Source organism: Enhydra lutris, unplaced genomic scaffold (genome assembly GCF_002288905.1).
Source record: "Enhydra lutris kenyoni isolate GAN:26980312 unplaced genomic scaffold, ASM228890v2 scaffoldscaffold13, whole genome shotgun sequence".
In the NCBI taxonomy this organism is placed as follows: domain Eukaryota; kingdom Metazoa; phylum Chordata; class Mammalia; order Carnivora; family Mustelidae; genus Enhydra; species Enhydra lutris.
In genome coordinates, this window is record NW_019154097.1 from 33,377,196 (window position 1) to 33,392,362 (window position 15,167).

General features: G+C 58.8%; 1 protein-coding gene across 2 annotated transcripts in view; it reads left to right on the forward strand.

The window, feature by feature from the left end:
- LOC111146368 (leucine rich repeat containing 8 VRAC subunit A) overlaps positions 1 to 11,810 on the forward strand; it is a 28,018-nt gene extending 16,208 nt beyond the window's left edge. The window contains exons 3-4 of one of the 2 annotated variants that reach the window (XM_022501900.1): positions 3,649 to 5,813; positions 10,938 to 11,810. In XM_022501900.1, the coding sequence (XP_022357608.1) occupies positions 3,657 to 5,813; positions 10,938 to 11,213 (2,433 nt within the window). In that variant the 5' untranslated portion in view covers positions 3,649 to 3,656 and the 3' untranslated portion in view covers positions 11,214 to 11,810. Of the gene's footprint in view, positions 1 to 3,646; positions 5,814 to 10,937 lie in introns of those variants that run through there. The other variant, XM_022501901.1, reaches the window with a different exon arrangement.
- Positions 11,811 to 15,167: the final 3,357 nt, after the last annotated feature.

The window sequence follows — 15,167 nt, forward strand, 5'->3', positions numbered from 1 at the left end:
TCTCTGTCAAATAAATAAATAAAATATTAAAAAAAAAAAAAAAGAAAAGGAAGGGAATTCTGACATCCATGCCAAAACATGGATGAATGTTGAGGGCATTCTGTTACCCAAAATAAGCCAGACATCACGAGACAAATACTGTTACGATTCTACCTCTATGAAGTACTCAGGCTACTCAACTTTATAGAGACAAAGTAGAGGGGTGCCTGGGTGGCTTAGTGGGTTAAGCATTTGCCTCTTGATTTCAGTTCAGGTCCTGATCTCAGGGTCATGAGATCAAGTCCTGCATCTGGCTCCGCACTAGGCATGGAGCCTGCTTAAGACTCTGTCTCTACCCAGCTCCCTCTGTCCCCCATCCCATCTCTCTCTCTCTCTCAAAAAAAAAAAAAAAAAAAAAAGACAAAAAACAAGTAGAATGGTGGTGGCCAGGGACTGGGGAAGGAGAACTGTGGAGCTAGAGTTTAGTTGGGGACAGGGTTTCAGTTCAGCCAGGTGAAAGCATTCGGGAGACCCGTGGTGGCAACGGCTGCACCGTGGAAGTGTATTCAGCGACACTAAATCATAGACCTAAAAAAAGGTTAAAGGGGTAAATTTTATCCTATGTATATATTACCGGAATAAAACAATCTTGAGAAAAAAAATGGGTGAGGGTTCCTGGCTGTCTTTGTCGGTAGAGCACGACTCTCGATCTCAGGATTGTGAATTCAGCATGTTGGGTGTGGAGCTGACTTTAAAAAAAAAAAAAAAAAAAAAAAAAAAAGGTGCCAGAGCAGTGTGCCCGTCCTGGACTTGGCGGTGAGTCTTCAGTCTGGGAATGGCAGCTGCCCCACCCCCACTCCCACCCCTCCCATTGGGTGTTGAGTGCCCTTGAGTCACTGGCTCCTGGGGCCGGTCCCTGCAGGGAGATCCCTGCCTAGGGGATCTGTTTCCTTCCCCAGGGCCCTCTGGGCTGGGTGGAGCTGGTAGGGCCAGGAGCCCTGCCTCGGCTTCCTCCCTGCCCGATGTGCAGCTCTGCCCACATCCCCCTGAAACTCACTGCTGCGCTGCCTCCCCGCCACACCCAGGCCCTGCCCTGCCCTGTCGCCCTCGTGGCCCTCTCTTGAGACCCGCTGATTTTGCTCAGCACCCGCTGTGTTCCAAGGACTCCTGCCCCAGAGGAGCAGGATGGTGGGCAGCTCGGCCCACCTGCCCCACTCTGCGCTAAGCAAGCCGAGTCTGACATTCCGGGGGCGCTCCTCAGCGGCGCTTGAGGTGTCTGTGCAGAACCTGAGGGCAGGAGCCAGCCAGGGCCTCCCCAGGCCCTGCAGCGAGGTCAAGGCCGGCAGATCCCAGCTCAGCCTTGTTGGCCCCGACTTCCCCCACGCCCTCAGCAAGAGCTACTGGAGAGCAGGTTGCCCAGCCCCCTAGCTGTTTCTTCTTGGGGGCCTGGTCGTGGAGCAGGAGCCCCTTCCCTGGCATCCCTGGGGGCTGAGGCCTGGGGTTTGGCCCCTGTATCTTCTTTCCAGCGTTTTCCCAAAACCCTGTGGTGGGGGAGCGGAGTACTGTGACTTGTCCAGAGTTCCACAGTGAGTTGGTGGCCGAGGAGAGGCGGGAGCACGGGCAGAGCAAGAGGGTGACCCCACCCTCTGAACAGGCCACCCCCACCGCCCACCCCCAATGAGGCTGGTCCTGCGCTGGACCCCCAGCTCTGCTTTCCAAGCCAGGGCCCCTGGCTCTGCCCCCCTGAGCCTCCATGAAGCCTTTCTCCGCAGGGAGGTGGCTGTAGCCACGGCTGCGCCTTGCCCTGTCGCAGGCTCGCAGGTTCAGTTTGGACACTCCCCTGCCTCTCCCACTGCTCCCCACACACTCACCGAGAGGTCCCTGAGGCATGGACACACCTGGGTCACTTTTATTGTCCCCAGAGGGCTGAGCCAAGGGCTGGTGGCGAGTTCAGGATGTGCTTGAAACCAGGTGCTTGGGGCTGGAGGAGGGGAAGAGCCAGACACGCTAGAAGGGAACGGACGGGGCGGTTTCCTCCCTCTCTCAGCCTCCCGTTCCCTCACCTTAAATGGAGCAGTGAACAGTGTCTACCTTGGAAGTCAAGAGGTGACATATGCAAAGAAAGCCCAGGACAGCAGGGGCCCAGAGGCAACTCCTCACTGGGAGGCTGGGTGTCCTCGCTGGGAAGCTGGGTGTCCTCGCGGGGAGCCTGGGTATCCTCGCTGGGAAGCTGGGTATCCTCACTGGGAGGCTGGCACACCCACTCTCCCTAACGGCGAGGCGGCAGCCACATCCTGCCTGGTCATAACCTGCACCGCCCCCAGCGTCTGGCGTCCTGCCGGGGTAGTCTCTTTCTGGACACTCCAGGGGCAGGCTGTTACATGCCCTCAGGCCCTCTGCCTTGGCCCCTCCTCCTTTCCTGTCGCCAACCTTTGGGTGCCTGCTTGGATGTGGACTTGGGAAACTGGGAAGGGAGGGACAAGTGTCCAAATGTCTTTCAGCTGAAGGCCAGCTGTATGACTCAGCGGGCCCGCCCCTGGAGTGCCCCCTTCCTAGGAGTGTGGGTGGGACGAGGAGCCAGCCGGTCATTAGCGGCCCGGGACTTCCTGTGGGGTGGCCATTCACCCTGGCCTGGGAGTCCTGGCCTCCCTGGGAAGGCTGACCTCTGGGCTGGAGCCGGTGGCCCAGGGCGGGTGGTGGTGTCTGCTGGCCCCGTCGTGACCTGAGTTCTGGGAACCCCAGGGGACAGAGAAGCTGGACTCCGGGGCGTAATCTCTTGGTGCTCTTGGGATAGGCAGGTGGACAGGGGGCCTGCGCAGCAATGAAGACCCAGGTGGGGAGGTGGAGGGACAGCCCTGGGTTTGGTCTTGACTCTGCCATGAGCAGTACAATGATGTTGGGCAGGTGACTTTACTTCCCTGAGCTTAGTTCCTTATAGACATGTAGATACACAGAGCCAGAGGTAATAATCATACATGTGACGTCATCTAGTGTGGGGCGGAGACCGGTCTTGTTTTCTTGTCCTTTCTCTGCTTGGCCCCACCCCCTACCATGCATGTACATACGTGTGTGTGCCTGTGTGCGTGTGTGTGTGTGTGTGTGTGTGTCTCTCCCCTCAGATCCTATATGGACATAATTACATGAAACCTTGCGGAATTTTTTAAACTTCCCCATTTGTTTTACAAAAGTGAGTTCACGTTGAGCCCCTCTTGTACGTTTAGATTTCCAACACTTAGGGGGAACCTCTTCTGGTCACTGGGGCAGCGACACAGCACCGGGTTCCCAGCGAACTGAGAGATTTCAACAAGCCCCTCTGGTCAACCTGATCATTAATAGGATGGGGTCTGGACAGGAATTCCCCATGGCTCCCGCTGGAACCCCCGGGAAGCCACGTTAGCTGTCTGTCGGCGCGGCTCCTGACGTCAGTGCTCAATCTTCATGTCTGTTAAATGGGGAGGCGGCCTGCCTTCTCTGGTGGTGGTTTCCCAGCTACCTGGTGACCAGTTGGCTTCTGGAGAGAGGCCAATCGCTGGGCCCCCCTGTGAGTGGCAAGGCTGTGACGTCTCCCACCTAGACACCAGGTGAAATTTTGGACAGTGGGTGCGTCGACTCCAGGGTCCCGGACAGCCAGGCCACCCTGGTTAACCCCCTCCTGTGGGTCCTTTTCAGATTGAACCATGATTCCAGTGACAGAGCTCCGCTATTTTGCGGACACGCAGCCAGCATACCGGATCCTGAAGCCGTGGTGGGACGTGTTCACCGACTACATCTCCATCGTCATGCTGATGATTGCGGTCTTCGGGGGCACGCTCCAGGTCACCCAGGACAAGATGATCTGCCTGCCTTGTAAGTGGGTCACCAAGGACTCCTGCAATGACTCATTCCGGGGCTGGGCAGCCCCGGGCCCGGAGCCCAGCTACCCCAATGCCACCGTGCTGCCCACCCCCGGCACGGGCCCCACGGGCATCAGGTACGACCTGGACCGGCACCAGTACAACTACGTGGATGCCGTCTGCTACGAGAACCGCCTGCACTGGTTCGCCAAGTACTTCCCCTACCTGGTGCTTCTGCACACGCTCATCTTCCTGGCCTGCAGCAACTTCTGGTTCAAGTTCCCGCGCACCAGCTCGAAGCTGGAGCACTTCGTGTCCATCCTGCTCAAGTGCTTCGACTCGCCCTGGACCACGCGGGCCCTGTCCGAGACGGTGGTGGAAGAGAGCGACCCGAAGCCGGCCTTCAGCAAAATGAACGGCTCCATGGACAAGAAGTCGTCGACGGTCAGCGAGGACGTGGAGGCCACCGTGCCCATGCTGCAGCGGACCAAGTCCCGGATCGAGCAGGGCATCGTGGACCGCTCGGAGACGGGCGTGCTGGACAAGAAGGAGGGGGAGCAGGCCAAGGCACTCTTTGAGAAGGTGAAGAAGTTCCGTACCCACGTGGAGGAGGGGGACATCGTGTACCGCCTGTACATGCGGCAGACCATCATCAAGGTGATCAAGTTCGTCCTCATCATCTGCTACACCGTCTACTATGTGCACAACATCAAGTTCGACGTGGACTGCACTGTGGACCTCGAGAGCCTGACGGGCTACCGCACCTACCGCTGCGCCCATCCTCTGGCCACACTCTTCAAGATCCTGGCGTCCTTCTACATCAGTCTGGTCATCTTCTACGGCCTCGTCTGCATGTACACGCTTGGGTGGATGCTGCGGCGCTCCCTCAAGAAGTACTCGTTCGAGTCCATCCGCGAGGAGAGCAGCTACAGCGACATCCCCGACGTCAAGAATGACTTCGCCTTTATGCTGCACCTCATCGACCAGTACGACCCGCTCTACTCGAAGCGCTTCGCCGTCTTCCTGTCGGAGGTGAGCGAGAACAAGCTGCGCCAGCTGAACCTCAACAACGAGTGGACGCTGGAGAAGCTGCGCCAGCGGCTCACCAAGAACGCGCAGGACAAGCTGGAGCTGCACCTGTTCATGCTCAGCGGCATCCCCGACACTGTGTTCGACCTGCTGGAGCTGGAGGTGCTGAAGCTGGAGCTGATTCCGGACGTGACCATCCCGCCCAGCATCGCGCAGCTCACGGGGCTCCAGGAGCTCTGGCTGTACCACACGGCGGCCAAGATCGAGGCGCCTGCCCTGGCCTTCCTGCGCGAGAACCTGCGGGCCCTGCACATCAAGTTCACGGACATCAAGGAGATCCCGCTGTGGATCTACAGCCTGAAGACCCTGGAGGAGCTGCACCTGACGGGCAACCTCAGCGCCGAGAACAACCGCTACATTGTCATCGACGGGCTGCGCGAGCTCAAGCGCCTGAAGGTGCTGCGGCTCAAGAGCAACCTGAGCAAACTGCCACAGGTGGTCACCGACGTGGGCGCGCACCTGCAGAAGCTGTCCGTCAGCAACGAGGGCACCAAGCTCATCGTGCTCAACAGCCTCAAGAAGATGGTCAACCTGACCGAGCTCGAGCTGATCCGCTGCGACCTGGAGCGGATCCCGCACTCCATCTTCAGCCTCCACAACCTGCAGGAGATCGACCTCAAGGACAACAACCTCAAGACCATCGAGGAGATCATCAGCTTCCAGCACCTGCACCGCCTCACCTGCCTTAAGCTCTGGTACAACCACATCGCCTACATCCCCATCCAGATCGGCAACCTCACCAACCTCGAGCGCCTCTACCTGAACCGCAACAAGATCGAGAAGATCCCCACCCAGCTCTTCTACTGCCGCAAGCTGCGCTACCTGGACCTCAGCCACAACAACCTGACCTTCCTCCCCGCGGACATCGGCCTCCTGCAGAACCTCCAGAACCTGGCCGTCACGGCCAACCGGGTCAGTGCCCCGGGCGGGCGGGGGGCGTGGGGGGAGGGGTTTGCTCCGGAGGCTCGGCATCTCTGGGTGATCGGGATGGTCAGATGCTCCTAGCTGGGGGAGGTCCTCACCTGTGGTCCCCAGAACCACCTGGGAGGGGCTGGTTGACAGATTCCGGGGCCGATCCCTACTCCTCCCCTGGATCTCCTGACTCGGGATCGCTGGGCTGCCGGGGGCTGTCTCTGCCACAGGATGTTACAGAATCCCCTTGCCGGGAGGGATGGTGTCCGTCCCCGCAGAGGTGACCTGGGGCAGATTTCTCGTAGGCGGGGACGTAGGCGGGGACGTGCAGGGACAAGAGGTCCAAGGGTGGGGTTGTGGGAGGTGAGGCTTAGCCTGGAGCCTGTTCTAGACCACATCGGGAGCTGAGGGGCCGACCTGGGCCCGTGGGGCGCAGAAACCGTGGGTGGCTGGTGCTCACTGAGGCCGAGCCGGGTGGTCTCTGCAGCTCTCGCCACCCCCCGACACACGCTTCTCCCTCTGCTTGTCACTACCCGCCTTTCTGGAGAGGAAATTGTGCACACTATTTCAGGCCAGCCGTGTGGGAGGCCACGCCCTGGAGACACCCAGGAAACCGTGTGTACCAGCCCCTAGCCTGGCCAGGGAAGCCCCCACACCCACGGGCCCCTTCTCAGAGGCAGGCGGGTGGGGTTGAGGGCTGGGTGCTCCTGTGGCTTTGTGGTCTGGCCCCTGTGGGGCTAGTAAAGCCACAGCCATGGAAGGATCACCCCTTGCCCACCCGTCCTGGGGACCTGTGGGAAGAGTGATCTGTTCCCGTTTTCTGCTTCCAGGGTGGGGACACGGTGAGGCAAGTGGTGGTGGGACTCCAACGCCGGGGTGGGGACTGTGGAGACCTGGTTCCAATATCCCCTCTGCGCCTCCTTCCCCCGCAGCCAGGGGCACCAAGCAGCCCACGCAGTGTGGGCACCGTGCTCCGAGCAGCAACTCTCTCCAGCAGCCTCAAGCGCAGGGGCAGGTGCGACCTGAAATCCCCTCCCCACCCCAACCCCAGGAAAGGACACACTTCCTCCAGTGTCACTCAGATTGGAGGGTCTGGGCCTCCCTCCCCTCTTCCCTAAGCCTCCCTTACTGCAAACCACCCTGACTTTCCCCTGTATCAGAGAAAGAGTCACAAACTCTATCTTCCGCCCCTAGATTATGACTTTGTGAGCGTCCAAGGACCGAGGTCAGATCCCAGATTGCTTCACGTGGGAGCATCTGCCCCCAGGGCCTGGGACAGGCCATGAATCAGAAAAATTGGACTCCTGGAGGGAAGCCACATGTGGGGAGCACCAGACAGATCCCAGCCCCTTCTTTAAGGGCTTCCCCCAGAGCATAGTGTGGGGGCCAGATTGCCTATGGAGTTGGGCCCGACTAAGGCACCTCAGGACCCTTTGTAACCTGCCTCCTATGTCCTGGCGGCCCACGGGCCCTGCACCAGCTCTGTGTGGCCTCCCAGGGCTTGCTGGGCCCCCCTTCCAGGTGGAGGACCCATCAGGCATCCAGCCTGGCTCGCAGTTCCGTCCCCTACCCCTGGCTCCTCACCCCTAGCAGGACCTTGAGATCACATCAGGCCTTTCGGCTGAGGTCACCCCTCAGGAAAGGAGCTGGAGACAGGCACACTGTCCCGAGGAAGGAGACCCCCTGCTCACTGCTTAATCACATCCTGTCCCCGCCCCTGGAATGCCAGAGGCCTTAGTAGGGGAAAAGTTCACTTGGGCTGGTGCTTGTTGGGCCCATCCTTTTAAATTGGAGCCCCTCTCCTCCTTCCTTGTGAGCTACCTGGGGCTGCAGGTGGACCGGGAGGGGAGGCAGGACCCAGCTCAGGCCCTTAGCTGCTCTTTCCCCAGGTTTAAACTCACCTGAATAGGCGTGAAAGATGCTCGTGGTCTACAGACTCATTAATTCATTCTTTCATTGATTTGGCGGATGTTTTTCGAGCACTCGTAGCGTAGAGGAAGGTGCTGGGGACCCAGGGACACATAAAGTTCCCGGCTGCCCATCTGGAGGCTCCTGGTCGAACACAGGGGTGGTGTCAGCCCAGATTTAGGGCAGGCAGACGTCCTGGAGGAAGGGACGTCTCCCGTGGCCCCGAGGACGAGGGGAAGTTAGCCAGATGAAGGGGAAATGGAGAGTCCAGTAGGTCCTGACAGTGCGGGGTTGGTGGGGGGGATCGGTGAGCTAGCGGCCCCTGGAGTTTGGACTTTCCCCTGAGGTCAGGGCCGGAAGGGGTCCTGGTCTTCCTGCTTGTTTCCGTGTGGTCTTTGTTGCCCTCGTCCGGTGACGGGGATCTTGGCTCTTCATTCAGTGCCTGACACAGCAGATGTTCACCAAATTCTCCAAGTAGATGAAGAAACGAGCTGACTGATAACTGGGAGAGATTGTTCTTGCTGCAGCGTGAGGCGTTGGGTTTGAGGGGCACAAGGGAGAAGTCAAGAGCTGGCAGAAAACCCTGGTGGCATCATTGGTGGGCAGGGTGGGGGGGGGGTGAGGCCTTGACTGACGGAGGCTGCCCTGGGTGGAGAGACGTTGGTGGGAGAATCCACAGGATAGGGCTGGATTGGACGGGGGAGACGGGGAGAGGTCTGAGGGACTAGGGGTTTCTCACTTCGCTGCCTGGGAAGATGGGTCATTGAAACAGGATGCAGGAGGGGTCACTGCTTTTCAGAGAGGAGCATGTATGTCCCATGTTGGGTGTCTGGGGCCCCTGGGACATCCAAGGGACCATGCTGGGTCAGCCTGCAGCTCAGGGAGTCCTCTCTGTCCCTGCCCGGGCTCCTGGAGGAAGAGGCGTCCTTGTCGACATCACTGCAGGGAGAGGATGGAGGGAGAGAGGAGTCTGGCTCAAGCGTGTGGGTTTATAGCACGTGGGACGGTCGGCTGAAGGAACGGATTCAGGTCCAGTGGATTAGGAGGGACTGTTGGTGACTCTGGCCATGTGGTTTCAGGGGTGGACAGGGGCAGAAGCTGGATCGCAGCTGAAGAGAGCGTTTTCTTCCACGTGGTTTGTTGGGATGGGGGAGGGCAAAGGAACAGCCCCAGAGGCTTCTGGGAGCATTGTCTCTTTTTTTCAAAGACTAGGTGAATCTGGGGCTGCTTCAATGCTGAGCGGGGAGCCATGGAGGTCCCTGGGAGGGAGGAGAGGACTGGACCCCAAGCCTTCTGCAGCCGAGTGACACCTTTGGGAAAGGACAGGTCCAAAGGACAGGGTGACTGTGGCGAGGCTCTGAGCTGCTGGGGCACCTTCTCTTTTCTCTGGGGGACCTGGAGGCAGCTCACTGGCTGGGGCAGGGGGTGCTGGGGAAGGGGCGTTTTAGGGAGGGAGCTCTGCACGTGGATCCCAGCTGTGGCAACTCAATGGGCCAAGCCTTTCATGCTGCCCTGACCCCTGTCTGAGCCACCAGACAGGGGTCAGGGGTCCCTGTGTGGGGGTGGAGTGGGCTCTCTGGGAGGCTCAGGCCCCTCTGTCCTACGAGAGCCCACTTCCCGTCATGCCCTCTCACCTTCATGTCCCTGACCTTTAGCCCTGCTCACCTGGAGGCCACCTTGGCTCCATCCTTGACCGCTGGGCATGACGATGGCTGTTTTTGGAGGCCCAGGTCGGGGTCTCTTTTCAGACAACAAGTCACCCAAGATCCAAGTCTGCCCAAAGGCCCTCAGCCACAGAGCATTGAAGGCGAGAGGCATTGCCCGTCCTACCTCTCGTTCTACAGGGGCGAAAACGAGGTCCAGGGAGGGAAGGGGCCTTGCCAATGAGCGCCATATTTGGCAGAATGGGAGCATGGCGCGGGCTGTGAATCAGAGGAAGCAAGGTTTGCTTATACCCTCTCCTGACCTTTGTGGCCGTGCATTCTCGGACACCCCGCCTCTGCAGGCCTCAGCGGGACAATGGGTACCGTGACAGAGCCACCTCCCAGGGCTTATTAAACAGTCTCTCCGTTATCCTCACGTGGGATCAAGTGGGGTCCCTTCTGCCCAGCCCTTCTGAAGGAGACTGTTCTGGCAAATAGGTTCGGTGAGAACCTGGGTTTGTAGCCGACTCCTCACAGAGGGCAGGGGAGAAGGCGGCATTTATGGACCTTTTCCTGTGTGCCAGAGACTCAGCAGGGGCCCACTTGGGCCCCACTGTTTGCTCCTTGCTCCGCCGGTGGTGTGGACGGATAGCCGAGCCCAAGCTGTTGAACCTGGTTCTGGCTTGGCTCCCCCTGTTCCAGCTGTGAACCTCTGGGCAGGTTAGCTTCTCTAGGGCCTCCTCGGTGAAATGGTACCCGACCTGGAAAGCAGAGGAAGTGTTGATGCGGTATTTACAGGGGGTTCTGACGGGCAGGTGAGGTAGTAGTATCAGCGCTCAGGGCGAGCCCGCTGGGAAGGAAGCTGCGTGGGGGGTTGCCCATCATTCAGGTTTTGCAAACTTAGGAAGGGGATGACCCATACTGGACCCCCTGCTCTCGTGATCAGGGTGTGACTTGGCACATGAGGGGACTGAGGCCCAGGACAGGGAGGTGTGACAGGGCTGGGGTCCTCACCCCTATCAGAGTGCTCCCTGTACTTCTCAGCACCTGGGGTGTGTGATTTTCTCAGCGTGCCGCTCTCTTTCATAAATCGTTCTTAAACCAAGCAGGCCCCACAGCCTGGCTCCTGAGGAGCCCTGGGCAGTGGAGGAGGGGCGGGATTGACAGTAGCTGGCCAGTGTGACCTGCTTCTTAGGGTGCCAAGCGCTGGGAGAAAGCAGGGGACCAGGGAGCCCCAGCCCTGCCCTCTCAGAGCCTGGTCCGGGAGTGACAGGTGATCAAGCAGCTTTGCTGCAGAGGGATCGGTGACACTGGGGGACGCGAGTGCCCTAGGTGACCCAGGAGGTCAGGGAAGGCTTCCCGGAGGAAGTGAGCGCAAGAGCTAAGACTTCCCACCCAGGTGGAGGTCAGGTGGGCTTTAGGCCAGATGGTGCTGCGGCTGGGGCCCAGGGAGCTGAAATGGGTTTCAGAGGAGCGGCTGGTGCCTGGGGTGAGGGGCTGGGGAGAAGCCTCAGCCAAGGCCCCAGGTCTGAGCTGCGCCCCTCACTTTGGCTCTCTGCTCCCGCCCTTGCAGATCGAGGCGCTGCCCCCAGAACTCTTCCAGTGCCGGAAGCTGAGGGCCCTGCACCTGGGCAACAACGTGCTGCAGTCACTGCCCTCGCGGGTGGGCGAGCTGACCAACCTGACCCAGATCGAGCTGCGGGGCAACCGGCTGGAGTGCCTGCCCGTGGAGCTGGGCGAGTGCCCGCTGCTCAAGCGCAGCGGCCTGGTGGTGGAGGAGGACCTGTTTAACACACTGCCCCCCGAGGTGAAGGAGCGGCTATGGAGGGCGGACAAGGAGCAGGCCTGAGCGCCAGCACACGGCTGAGCTGCAGCTCGCCGCGGAGTCCTCGGGGGCCCCGGGACCCAGGGACGACCAGCCGGGCCTCGGTCGGGGCCGGAGCCTGGGGCTGGACGTCGGCCAGGCTGCAGCCACGGGACCGGGACCAGACCTGAGGGGCTGGCCCCTTCCCTCCTTCTGAGACTCACGTCCCCCAGGGCGGGCGCCTGTCGGGGAGGTCAGAGACCTGTCTTCGAGCACAGTATTTGGACAATCAGGGCCGCCCCCCTGGAGGCCGCCTCTGCGGGAGGCGGATCCCCGGGGCTGTCCACTTAGCTCTGGTATTTATTTTTCTCCACTTCCCTTCCCCTCCCTCTGGATAACTTCTACATTCCCGACAAAGTTCAGCTCCGATCGGGAGTATGTAAGGAAGGGTGGGCAGTTTCCCTTTTCCTGTTTTGGTGATGCCACCGGTAGGACCTCCCAGACTTGAGCAGAGGGGTCCAGGGAGAACCAGCCGTGACGGTCGCCCCAGCGGTGCTGGGCTGGGCTCTGGCAGTGTGGCCCAGGGGACGGCAGGCCACCAGGTGGAAAGGCCAGGCCTGGGGCTTGTCTCATCAATTTTAGATTTTTTTTTTTTTTTAAGTAAAAAGGAAAAAAAAAGAACATTTTTTTTAAAAGCTTTGAAAATTGATGGTTGGGGTAATAAAAAGAAAAAAAAAAACTAAAAAAAAAAAAAACAGTGAAGGCCAGTGAGTTGGGGTCTCAGGGCAGGATGGCAGCTTCCCGTGAGCAGAGCAGCAGGACACTGAACTGTTTCCCCCCTGCCCCCCCCCCCCCCCCACCGCGGGGGCCTGCAGGCTGCAGGATGTGTTCGAGTCTGGTGTGACCTTGGTCCAGGAGTTCTGTTTGTTCCTCTCCTCTCCTAGGGCGGGGATTTTGTTTTGTTTTGTTTTGTTTTTGGTGTCTTGTTTTCTTTTTCCTCCATGTGTCTTGGCAGGCACTCATGTCTGTGGCTGTTGGCCAAAGGGAATGTTCTGGAGCTGCCAAGAAAGGAGGAGACTGGGGTTGGCTAATCCCCGGATGAACGGTGCTCCATGCTCCCTGTCCGTCCCTCGTCACAGTGTTAAGGAGCCAGGAGGAGCTGCCTCGCCCGGACTCTGCTTTCCCACCTCCTGTGTCATGAGTTTGCCCAGTGCCATCCCTAGCCTCAGCTGCTAACATCAGCCCTGTCACCTCCTGGTCCTTCAGAAGAGACACTTGGAGGTGGGGTTCTTGGGGGCAGGTGGGGTAGGTCACTGCTGGGAGGGGCAGGCTCCCTAGGTTTGGGTTCCAGTTTCTGTCCCAGGTGCCAGGCATACACACGCAGCCCTCTCAGCGCCTGGTGGCAAGAGGCCTCCTCACTTTAGATAAGTCACGGGGGTCCCTGCATTAGAAGGGTTCCCCGCCTTAGATCAATCACTTGGACACTAAGGCACGTTTTAGCGTCTCTTGTCTTCATGATTATGTCCCTTTGTCCGTTTGTGTTTCTGTGTCATGTCAGCGGATGTAATCCTCAGAAATAATGCACACTAGCCTTTGACGACCATGAAGCAATCCGTTACGTGAGGGTCTGAACTTGTAGACTCCGTTCAAATATCAAATAAATCTATAACAGAAAGTAGCCTTTGGAGGTCTCCGTGTCATGGGGGGGACCCTTCCCTCAGCTCTTTGGGTCCCACTGGACTCTGAGGACTAGTTGGTTGAGTGGCTGCTGCTGGGCACCTAGAAGCAGGTGCCCCTCTCCCTGTCCCTTGGAGGCCGCTACTGGGTGTGGGCTGGACAGAGCCTGATACAGGTCTGGTGTGGCCTGGGCCTGGGGTCTTGCCTCCAGCCTGGTCACCTGGAGTTTGGGCCTTCATGAGCTTTGATGAGTGGGGAGGCTGGGGAGGGGAGGGGGACACTGGGATGGGAGCCAGTAGTCTCCATTCTTGTCCCTGCTCTGTTATTCCCTGCATGAAGTTGGGGCAACCCCTTCCCTCCCACAGCCTCCATAACCCCATCTGTGCAATGGGCGTTTCCACTCTGTGCTCTCATAGGTCCCTTGTAATTCCCAACAGCCATTCCCCCCCCGGGTTCCGCAGAGGTGGGCCTGAGAGTCACTGTGGGAGAGCCAGCTCCTGGCCCCTTTGGGAGCCTGCTGAATGTGCTGGGGTCAAGGATAGAGGCTCAGGGAGATGGGTAGAGCTGCCTTCAAATCATAGCTCTGCCACAGTTTCCTCGTCTGTAACATCACAACCTTGCAGGACTGTTCTGAGGCTTACCTGATGATGACTTGGTAGTGGGGCTGGCCTTCAGCGCCCAGTAACTGGTATCTTCCACCTGGACCAGTGAGGTTTGTGGTGGGCTGACCTGGGGACCCAGGGGCAGGGGGCTTTTGGTGAAGAAGAAAGGCCAATCCCCTCTGAGACCCTCCTGTCCTGTCTGGTACCCCCTTACCGACTCCCACTCCCCCACCCAGTCTTGGGACCACCCAGTGCCACCAGGAGCAGTCGTGTTGGACCTGGAGCTGGTTAGCTTTTGGAAAAAACAAACAAACAAAACAATGCAAACCCACCTCCCAAAGCCTGACCAGGATGAATGAGCAAATCTCGGGAGGCCCAACCCCTCCTCCTCCTGTCTGAGCCCCCCTGCGGGCTGTCCCCGCCAAACTTCAATAGTATGGTCATTCCACAGATGACAACAGCAGTTTGGACAACGGGGAAGCTCAAAAATAAGAAATACCCTCACATTTCGCCCAGAACAGTCCCCCTGGCTAACTTCTGGTGAACAGCTAGCTGATGGGCACTTTCAGTGAGGCCCAGGCCCTGTGCCGAATCTCTTTATCGGCAGGTAAGTATTCCTCTTCCTCCTTACGAGAGGTTATCCCCAAACTACAGATGGGGAAAACAAGGCCCAGGTCTGGACTCAAACCCAGTCTGCCTCACGAAGCCTTCAGTGGGGACTGCCAGGGGAGCTGCTGGCCCGTGGGATGGGGACCCTTGCTGTGCCCCTGACACATGGGAGGGGTCCCTGTAGTGGACAGCTGCATCAGATGAGGCCAGGACAGCTGGGAATGGGCCTTGCCTCAAGTGAGCTGAGTCTCATAGAAGACAAACTGTGCCTGCATAGTTTAGTTTGTCTTCTGCCTGCCCTCCTCACCCAGCCGAACTCCTCAGAACCTCTTCTCCGTTCTCAGGAGCCTGGCCGACCCTCTCCCTGGCCTTTGGGAATTGGGACCAAGCAGTCACTCCCAGTGCGGTGGCCCAGAAAACATGACTTCACTTGGGGCCAAGGCTCCTGAAGGCTGAGCTCATGTCCCCACACTCACTCCCAAGATGTTCTGTCCCTTCGCCATTCAGAAAAATGTCATTTCGGGGAAGGCCAATGGCCTGTTTTCAGGAGCTACAGCCAAAATGGCCCTGCTGAGCAGGGCCATGGTGGCTGTAGTCCTGGCTGGTGGATTTGAGACACCCAACATCTTGGGCTGGGGTGGGTGGGTGGCAGTGGGGAACAGGAACCATGATTTTCCCCTCATTCTGGAGACCCAGGTCCCCGGTTGTATCCCCTTCCTCTTTCTTCCTTTCTTTTTTGTTTTTGTTTAGGTTTATTTATTTAAGTAATTTCTGCACCCTGTGTGGGGATTGAACTCAGGGCCCAGAGGGCAAGAGTCACATGCTTTTCCAAATGAGCCAACTAGGTGCCCCCAGCCCCTTCCCCTCTCTAAGATTTCCCTTTATCTGCTGTCTTCCTCTGAGCTGTAATCTTTCCCTAATCCTCCTAAGACTGACAGAGTTTCCGGGGATCAGAGCTGGGAGGGGCCCAGACAGTTCTCTGAGGACCTTTTCCACCTCTGGAACGCAAAGCCACTTGCCCCAGTCCGACCTGTCTGATGTGCAAGCCCCCCCCAGGCCCACCCTGTGTCCCCCCACCCCACATTGATGCTGGTGGCCTGGGGATTTTCTA